Here is a 10248-nt window from a genome sequence, read left to right on the forward strand (position 1 = left end):
ATGGAGCTCATTTGCTTTAGAGCTCATTTGTTAGCCCTTAGTCTTGATTGTGTTTATAGATTTTGTGTTGTGATTGCGGCTGGAGTTACGAGTGCAAAGGCAATATACATCCCCAAATTGCTAGGATTTCCTTTAAATGGTCTTTTCTAAGCCTGAAGGCATTTATATCACAAACTGCTTGTCCATATTATCCTTGTGGCTTTTGAATGCTGCTATAACATAGATGTTGAACACTCATAAAAAAAAAAAAAGTTAAACCTGCTATTATTTTATAGGTACTAAAATAAAGTAACACTTTACAATATCGTTTGTAAATTGTCATAGTCCTGGGGTTCAACTTTGCTTCATTAAGACTAAGAGTTACTTCAAAGTTGTTTCAAGTGTATGTACGCTCATGACCAATTCTAATTTTGCATGTCTACTTAAACAGTCAAATTGTGAACACAAGAATAAGTAAAAATAAGTTTAAAATTCCTAACTGATTGCACAGGCCATTGTAATCACAAGCCAACAAAATGATCCCTCCTTACCTACATTTTTTGCCAACTTCCATCAACCATAAAGCCAGATAAGCTTGATGCTACAACAGTCCCAAATTAAATTGTTGGAAATTTACACTTTGCATCATTTAGTGACTTTTATGAATTTTATGAAAATTATCATTTTCTTCTAATAGAAGAAGAATTTCCTTTTCTGAAATAACTTCAGTCAAGAAAAGAAGCAGATGTGTTAAAACATCTACATGCTTTTCAATATTAGAATTCAAAGATGGAGTGTTGCTCAGAGGGAACTACATGATACCTACCACAAGGGTATTTCTACATGAACAGTAGAAAAAAGTGCTCCCCCTACTGAGGTGTGCAGCAAAAGGGTGAGAGAGAACAGAAGTTGAACAGAGGAGGTTCCAGCGGGAAGTAACAAAAAGCCTTTTATCCTGAGGACAGGCAGCCAGGTAGGGTCACAGGTTGCGTATGGAAGCTATGCAGCGTTCATCCTTTAGGGTTTTCAGGACTGAACTGGAGACCCCCTAAGCAGCCAGGTCAGATCTCACAGATGATCCTGATCCTGCTTGCAGCAGGAGGCTGGACCAGAGACCCCCCCAGGGGCTCTTCCAACCTGAATAAACATGTGATCCCATGATCTTGCTGCACACCCACTTTGCATTAAATGCTGTTTTTTAATATATAGGTGAAACTTCCTAGAGAAGGTAGTTTTGGCTGCTGCAGTGTTTTGAGTATGCCACCAACAGTGTTTCGTTGTCACCTGATTCAGCTTGACCTATGAACTTTACTACAAGGAGGGTGTTGCTTTCAGTGATGAATACTGTTGACATCTATTGTTGAACCATAAGAAAAACATAATATTTGCAGACAGAGGCCTTTTTATACTTATTTTGTGAACAATAGAAATTAGAGTCATGTAGAAATAGGTCATCTTAATCTTCCAATTATATGGATGTTTTTACTTTTATTGATTTTTAACTGCTTTGTAATATAAGTAGTCCAGTCAATGCTTGAGATTTATAAATCTTCTATTTATATGACTAGAAAAGCATAGGAGACTTTTATTTACACGTATTTCCTTTAACTTTTTCTAGGTGGTATTTTGGTAAAATGGGCAGGAAGGATGCAGAAAGGCTACTTTTAAATCCTGGGAACCAGCGCGGCATTTTCTTAGTAAGAGAGAGTGAAACCACTAAAGGTATGTGTATCTCTGTATATCTGTTCTTCCTCTTCTCCCCAGGGTGAGCATGATGACTGTTTTAATGTCGATTACATTATACGTATGCATGTGCACACACATATGTGTATAATGACAGTAGGGGAGATGCATTGAAAATATTTGTAAATTTTTGGTGAAACAGGAAGTATGACTTATTTCCTAGGTGCTTACTCCCTTTCCATACGTGACTGGGATGAGGTCAGAGGTGATAATGTGAAACACTACAAAATCAGAAAACTTGACAATGGTGGATACTATATCACAACCAGAGCACAATTTGAATCTCTACAGAAGTTGGTGAAGCACTACAGAGGTAAGCCTAAATTTTAGTGTTCCAATCCTAATTTGTGTTTATCTTGAGGAAGAAAAACTTCATATGTAGCTTATTTTTAAAATTCACAATTACAAAGTTTCTTTTTGATTTTGACAAACAGTAAATGAAATAGTTCTTTTATCAACATTAGGACATTACTTCTGCTATAGCGCTACCCTGTTTTAACTATTAAGCTTATTTTTTCCATTTGCCAGAACATGCCGATGGGCTGTGTCATAAGCTAACAACTGTGTGTCCCACTGTGAAACCACAAACACAGGGACTAGCAAAAGATGCATGGGAAATCCCTAGAGAATCCTTGAGGCTGGAAGTTAAGTTGGGCCAAGGATGTTTTGGTGAAGTATGGATGGGTAAGAGCTTAATCTGACATCTTTCAGTTGTCTGTTTTAGTAGTATTTTAAGTATTTAATAGTATTTAATAGTATTTTAAGTAAGTCAGTTTCAGAATCTGAAAAGGTAATCTTATAAACAGTTGAAGGAAAAAATATCAAGTTATAGATATAAAATATAAAATTAAAAATAATAGTGTAGTTAATAATTTAAGATTTCTCTGTTATCTAACAAAAATGAAGCAAAAAGAAAAAAGTCTTAGCAGAAAACCTCTTTGTTTTTGTAGCAGAGAATAACATTTAATGTGCTTCTCTAGGAACATGGAATGGAACCACAAAAGTAGCAATCAAGACACTAAAACCTGGAACGATGATGCCGGAAGCTTTCCTGCAGGAGGCTCAAATCATGAAGAAATTACGACATGACAAGCTTGTTCCACTGTATGCCGTTGTTTCTGAGGAACCAATCTACATAGTCACTGAATTCATGACAAAAGGTGTGTGACAGAATAGTCTGAAGATACTGTATCTAAAAGATTATTTAAAATCCCAGGAACAAATTAAATGTTTAATTAATGTTAGGTTTAAACTAGCTGGAGTATAAATCATAATTCTGATCAAATTAAAATGAGCAATGCTTGACCTACTTGAAGCAGTTCTGATTTAGATCATGGGTGGAGGCATGAATTTTTTGATGCATCTGTGTCACCCTTGCTAATCTTCCAAGTACATGACTTCATTTCATTTCATTTCATTTCATTTCATTTTTCCTCATTTTTTTGGTGCATACTGCCTGGTATATTTAAATTGGGTGGTATAGCTACAAATACCATTACAAGAGTATGCCTTCCTTCTGTCCATGCTCACAACTACAGAATCAGTTGTTTTGTTTTTGTTTTGTTTCTTGTCTAGAAGAGTGATGAATTTTAAAATGGTTGGCTATTTTTAGAAGACTCTGGCCTTTATCTCTCCTTGTTTTCAGTCCTTCACCCTTCTTCCCCTTGATATATCCCCCTGCTAGTGAAATAGAGATTTAGTCTGAATGTGGAAATAAACTTTAAAAGCATTTTAGTATTTAGAAGAAACGGATTCTCATGTCAATTTTTCCAAATTTTGAAAAATGCAAACTTCTGTTCACCTCAGAGAAATTTTGCTATCCTGGTAAGAAATAGAAATAATGCCAAAGCCAAGAGAGTAGCTGCTTGTGTTCAGTACTGTTCCACAAATATGTTTTGGGTGTGTTTTTTTTTTCCCCGTTTAAAGAGATTTTAAAGTGTTTTACAAGTTTGAAAACATAGGAATAGAAAATCTAAGAATTTCCTTCTGTTCTGTTGTTTTTTGTAGATAACAGTAGACAGTCTCTCTGTCAGATCTTAAATTAGTCATGCAAAATCAGTTTGCATTGTTCAGAAATTGGGTTTTAGAAAAGGCAGTCAAGATAAACAATTGCTTTCTAGGGATGTTACCTTGAAAAAGCAGCCTTGAGCCTTTCACACTCTTATCTTCAATGAAAAAATACAGCGACTGACTAAAAACGCATCAGAGAGATCTAATTCATTACTACTGCCATGAGTCCACTACAAGACCTGCCATTTAGTGATTTTTCCCCCACCATCACCGCACTTTTCATTTTGTCTGTCTTACTTTGACTGCAATAAGACAGATTAGGGATTAGTCTTTATTCAGTCTGTTCCTCTACCCTTATGGAAAGCTGTTGTGTCAGAAACAGGATTTTAACATACATGTAAAAATTATTGTCTTTAAAAAAGCACAGGTCCTTGGAATTAATTCCAAATACTACTAATGTTGAAATATTCTGGACACAATTGTCTTATATAAATATGAGAACATAATGTATCGTAAAGTATGGAAGATACTTTTGTTTTCCCATGTAAGGGATTAAAAGCAGCAATTTCAGAATCACTTCTCTGGTATAGAATTGGAGCTGGCAGAAGATTTAACTAACAGGGTTGGGTTTTTTTTGTCGTTGTTGTTCGTCTAATTATTAATTGTGGCAAGAAGTCCAGCTAGGAAAGGCATCGATACCAGGAAGGTCAGGCAAAATAATCATGAGGCATATAATCATCAAATGTCAGTCTGCTTTATCAGCGTTTCGTTACCTGAATTATTAAAATTGATTCAAAAATGCTTGGATAAAATTTGCAGCGTAGAGTCAACTATACAGGAATACTCATTGAATATTGCTCTGGTAAATGAGGATTTTCAAACTCAGATTTTGGGAGCTGAATGCATCAATCGTAATGTCTAGGAAAAAAAAAATCTTGTTCATGTTTTCAGGACAAGTTAGCGTGTTTTTCTGTTGTTTTTCACTGAATTGTGTCATATTTTACAGGCAGCTTACTAGACTTCCTAAAAGAAGGAGAAGGGAAGTACTTAAAACTTCCGCAGCTCGTCGACATGGCTGCTCAGGTACACTTTATAAACCAAGAAAACTGTATTTTTTGCTTAGAAATTTAAAACTATATCAAATATCAAGTAAATATAAATATTAAACACTAGCAATTGTATGCTGTTCTTTCTTACATTTTCTGTTGTAGGTTTTTGTGATTTGTCAGAAAGAAATGGTCTGTTACAAATTAATAGATACTATAGAGCCAGGCATGCTCAAATCAATGTTGTCACAAGCTGTGCTTTACTTCCTATACTTACACAATGAGAATAGAGCTAAAATAAAAGGATATAACTTAATGCTTGGGATAGATGGAAAGTAATTTTTCATAAAACTTTATTTTTAAGATTGCTGATGGCATGGCTTACATTGAAAGAATGAACTACATCCACAGGGATCTCCGGGCAGCTAACATTCTTGTAGGAGACAATCTTGTGTGTAAAATAGCAGACTTTGGTTTAGCAAGGTTAATAGAGGACAATGAGTACACTGCAAGACAAGGTAAGGTTGATTTATTTGCTGTATAAATAAGTCCAGTTATCTTAAAATTATTTAGAACTATTACATTTAGCGGAATATCTATGTATGCTGTCTGCATGAATAAAGATAATGCATGTATGTGCTTTCACAGCTATGTTTGGGTGTCCCTCTTGCTTAAGTGCACTTTTTGTAAACTTTCTGAGTTCAAAATTATTTAGCAACTTGCTTATGTTTTCGAAAGACATTTGAAATGATTTTTTCAGGTAAAAACTTGCTACAGTTTAAAGAGAGCTGAGATTCCAGAGGGGGTATTCCTCACTTTCTGAAGATCACCCCACTTTTAGAAACATCTTTAACTAAGAATCCCAGATGTCTTAACTGCTTCCAGTAATTATAGCCAGTAGTTGCTGCTTTTGTTTGAAACTGCTTTCCAGCTTAAAATACTAAAATATTAAACCACCTTGAATTTGGTCAACAAAGCAAAATAAAAAATTTTGAGTGCTGTATTCTTTTTAAAATATTTTGAAGTGTAAGTAAACGATGCATGACCAAGGGTAAATTGAGTATCTGTCTTTCCAATGTCTGCAGGAGCTAAATTCCCAATTAAATGGACCGCTCCAGAAGCAGCGCTGTACGGTCGGTTTACAATTAAGTCAGATGTGTGGTCGTTTGGCATTTTACTGACCGAGCTGGTAACAAAGGGGAGAGTGCCATATCCAGGTAAGAAGAAAATGTGATAGATTTTTCTTTACTTAGCAGTGTTCTGTGTTTCTGAAGTTACCTTTTTGACTTTTTACCTTCATCCAGAGCTCACAGCTGAAAAGCAGAGACAAAAGCTTAGTAACGCTTCACTGGTTCCTTTGTTCACAAAGCTACTTGTTTTATTTACAGATTAACTATTACATGCTCCTTAAAGTGTTTTAAGCTTATAGAATTTGCAAATGTGACTGATAGTTCTTTTCAGATTAGTGGGTGTTCTTAGGTTTTCCTGTCTGTCTGTTTCTGAAATTTCTACTTTTGTTGACATTTTCCCAGTCTACAGTAAGCATCCCTGGAGTGAACCTGCCAGACCTGTTTTTGAAACTAAGCATATGTAACATATTCTGTCAGATATTTTTCTGTGACTAGAGTTGTAAGGTAGTTCTGCTAGGCATATGCATAATAAAAAGGCATAATGATATCAAGTTAAGTGGTCCTTTAATAGAACTTCAGGCAAGCAGAAGGTATCTGTGCTTGAGTCTCCTTTTAGAAATAACAGGCTCAAAACAGTGGTAAATGTTCTGTAGCAAAACATACAAGTAACTATACAAATGGAGGAAGGACCAGGTATTGAGGGATTATCAGAACAATGAAATAGTTTTCAGAAAATGTATTTAATCCAAGAATTTAAAAATTCACTCAACATAAAATGCATTCATGAGATATTCTGAAATGGGTAGATTCACATGCACATTGTAAACAACATAGTGGCTGGAAAAGCTTCAAAAGCCTTGGCTAACTGTTCTTTGTATGTCATTCAAAGGTAAAATGCTTTCTTTTTATTAGGGATGGTGAATCGGGAAGTTCTGGAACAAGTGGAACGTGGATATAGGATGCCTTGCCCACAGGGCTGCCCAGAGTCTCTCCATGAGTTAATGAAACTGTGTTGGAAGAAGGACCCTGATGAGAGACCAACATTTGAATATATACAGTCTTTCTTGGAGGACTACTTTACTGCTACAGAACCACAGTACCAGCCTGGAGACAATTTATAAGCCAACAGTCTATGTAACATGCACAAATCTGCCAAATGTAAAAGACTTGCAAAGAATTCCTGACGTCTGTAAGGAATCAAAGGAAAGAAAATCTTCGCTACTTTGCATGCTCTTAATGGCAAACTGGAATTTCATAATACAGTTGCACAAAACCACTTTTAAAGTGTTATAATCTAATTTACCAATGACATGGGTTTTTTTTTCCTATTTCCCAACTTACTTCAGGGTCCAAAGGAAGCTTACTGAAAATATGGGCTAGTAAAATGAGTGTTGGTGTGAATGATAGCAGAAAAAAACTGTGTTTCAAATCCTGTATTTTTCCAACATTTAATCATCTACTAAGGAGGGAATTGTCTGGAATTAAAGTGATCTTGGGGTAGGACATTTTTAAAGCAGAAGAACGTCGTGGGACCAAGCAATGCTATTCCAGTTCTGTAAAACTTCCTGTGTTCAAAATTACATGTCCTGTCCCCCATTCCCCCCCCCCTTAAGATGATACAACCATATTTGATACATAGTCTTGATCTTTAAGCTTCCTCTTGCATGGACTTAATTAGGGTAGGCAGGTTAAAAGAGAAATTGGAACAGTGAATGACAAACTTGATCTAAGTGGTAGACCTCAATAGTGAAATTAGAGAGCATAATGCACTGTGTTAATACTTGTATTAATATAACTGGAAAGTAGCATGAGAGATTTTTCTTTTTTCTTTCTGCGTAGCTAATTAAGAATAATGAAGGTAACTAGAAAATGAGGTAATATTTTATAAAATCATGTTGCTAAAGTATGATGATATTTGAACTTGAAACTATGTGATACAATCATGAGGGGAAATCCTTTAATCTTTTAAGCTCCGATCCTACAGAGAGCTTTTGTATGGGAAGACTACCTGAACAAAGCTCACCATGAAAGCAAGATTGAAGCTGGTAAATGGCCACTTTTTAGTCCTTTTGCAGAGACAGATTTGGTACTGTTGTATGTGGCTTATATATGTTAGCAAGGGTGGGTGCCACAAATGTTAATTGTCACTAGTTCAGGGATTTGATTGCACTTTTGCTTTTCTTGACTATTAAGACACCCTTACACAGTTGCTCTTCCCACTTATGCCCTTCCTACAGAATTATTTAACTGAAAATAAAGAAAAGAAAATGTGAAAGTTTAAAAACTAAAGGGAGAAAATATATTTAATATTGTCCAAATATAGTGACATTGAAATTTGCTGGCTTTCAGCTCAGCTCATACGACATCTAGATTTATTTTCTTTGGCTACTGACATATCAAGCAATAACATCATGTCTTTTACTCAACAATTTGCATGACGTTTTTGAATTTCTGATCAAGCTTATATAATTTTGAAACACTAAACTCTTACGTATCTATCAGGTTTGACTTTATATTAGCATTGTAAAGCTATCCAACAAATGAATTTCAGAAAAGTTGGTAATATAGTTCCGGTACTAAACCTACCATTTTTCATGGGTTTACACTACACTGAATCCAGCTACCAAACAGATCTTTGTAAGTACAGTACCATCATTTTCCATTTTCCTTCATCATCACTCATCACCTGTGCATCTGTGGTTATCAAATTTTACAAGGGCTTTATGTAAGAAAAACAAAACAAAACAAAAACACAACAAAATCGAAAAATACAATGGAATTTTAATTTTTCTAAATATTTTAAAATAAATAACACAATCATATGAGTTTATGTATTAATACAGCTATAACAAAAAATGCCAAAAATGACACTGGCATTGTTTGGATTTTAATTACAGAATGGAACAGTTCATTGTAATAACACTTGTATAGCAAAGGAATAAAACACTAACTTAATGAACGTGTTCATTGTAAATGGTTGTGTATTATAAGACTTCTCCAAAAGAGTTTGTATGTTTATGAAAATTTATTTGTTTCACCTGAGGATCTTGATGTGGTTCTTACCCTAACAGAGTTTAAAATTCACATTCACACTTTTTATATAAATAGTAATACGTTTAATTATGTAACTAAGTATTTTTATAAAGTATGGCATTGTTGAACTGTTTTGCAGAATTGGTTCAAAATAAATTTCTCCTTGATTGCATCTGCTTATTTGGGGGGGTGGGGGGGTGGGGGGAGGAATGTGGCAGGGAGAGAACAAAAGCCTTCATATTGAGGGAAAAAGGAGGGGAATAAAAGGAAAACTGAACTTTGAATCTATAGCTGTCTTGATGACTTTGGGGTGTATTTTTATCCTCTGTAAACTGTTTTAATGTACTTCCTTAAAAAACGCTGAGTTCATGGTGTGTTAGAAACTGTTGTGAAGAGGGAGACTTTTTCTAGAGCAGTTCAGAAGTCCTTGGGAGGAATTGGCTAGAACTATTCTCTAAACTTAAAATAAATGCCCCGCGATGGACAGACAGACAGGCTTGGGGTTTTGATGAGCAATCCCGAAGTAGGCTCTGGGCTGGCAACCGCTGCCACGCTGCCAGCCAGGCGCACGTCCCCTCTCTGCCTTTATTTGCTGTTGGCAGTCACTGCTGACTTTTGCGCAGTTTTTTTCAGGGAACTTTGTAAATTTGTTCTTGTGATAGCTGGTGTTTTATCTCAACTTCATAGACTGTTAGCTGTCACAAAGACCAGTGTGCTCAAATCACAAATCCTGAAATTCATGTGCAGTGCCACTAGATGAAGCAGCTATTGCTGCCAACATACGGTTTGAGTTTCAATAACAACTCATAACACGGCGCTAAAAGTGTTCTTACCGATCCTATGAGCTGCAAGGTTTACTGTATTTTAAATATGTTCTGTACTGTAATTAATGTTTTGCTATTTTTAATGACAACAATCATGTAATTTCTGGTAATCTGTGTGCTCCCCATTGTCCCATCAGAGTGTCATCGTGTCCAGTCTTCGTGGTAGGCCTGCAGATTGTTTCTGTCACTCATTCTTTCATGCTGTAGTGTTTTAAGAATATTTTTCTACTTTCAAGTAAACTTCCAAACATAAAAAAGTGTATGATCCTACTGTTTAGATAAAATACATCCCAATTTTAGTATAAAGCACGATGAAAAGAACCTTATGTGTTCTTACCCTTGCAACCACTGAAATGTCATTTCACTGGGCTGAAAAGTAGCCTTAGAAAGGTCTTTAAAAAATGAATGAATAATAATAAATAAATAAATAAATAAATGGAGACAAGCCAGAATACTATCTCACCCTTAGTCATCTAGAATAGT

General features: G+C 35.4%; 1 protein-coding gene across 1 annotated transcript in view; it reads left to right on the top strand.

The window, feature by feature from the left end:
- The window catches only part of YES1 (YES proto-oncogene 1, Src family tyrosine kinase), a 53488-nt gene extending 44375 nt beyond the window's left edge, over positions 1-9113 (top strand). The window contains exons 5-12 of the mRNA XM_040550168.1: positions 1598-1701; positions 1886-2035; positions 2251-2406; positions 2703-2882; positions 4739-4815; positions 5143-5296; positions 5864-5995; positions 6821-9113. Coding sequence (XP_040406102.1) covers positions 1598-1701; positions 1886-2035; positions 2251-2406; positions 2703-2882; positions 4739-4815; positions 5143-5296; positions 5864-5995; positions 6821-7029 — 1162 coding nt within the window. The 3' untranslated portion in view covers positions 7030-9113. The remainder of the gene's footprint in view (positions 1-1597; positions 1702-1885; positions 2036-2250; positions 2407-2702; positions 2883-4738; positions 4816-5142; positions 5297-5863; positions 5996-6820) is intronic.
- The last annotated feature ends 1135 nt before the right edge of the window (positions 9114-10248 follow it).

This window comes from Cygnus olor, chromosome 2 (assembly GCF_009769625.2).
Source record: "Cygnus olor isolate bCygOlo1 chromosome 2, bCygOlo1.pri.v2, whole genome shotgun sequence".
Lineage (NCBI taxonomy): Eukaryota > Metazoa > Chordata > Aves > Anseriformes > Anatidae > Cygnus > Cygnus olor.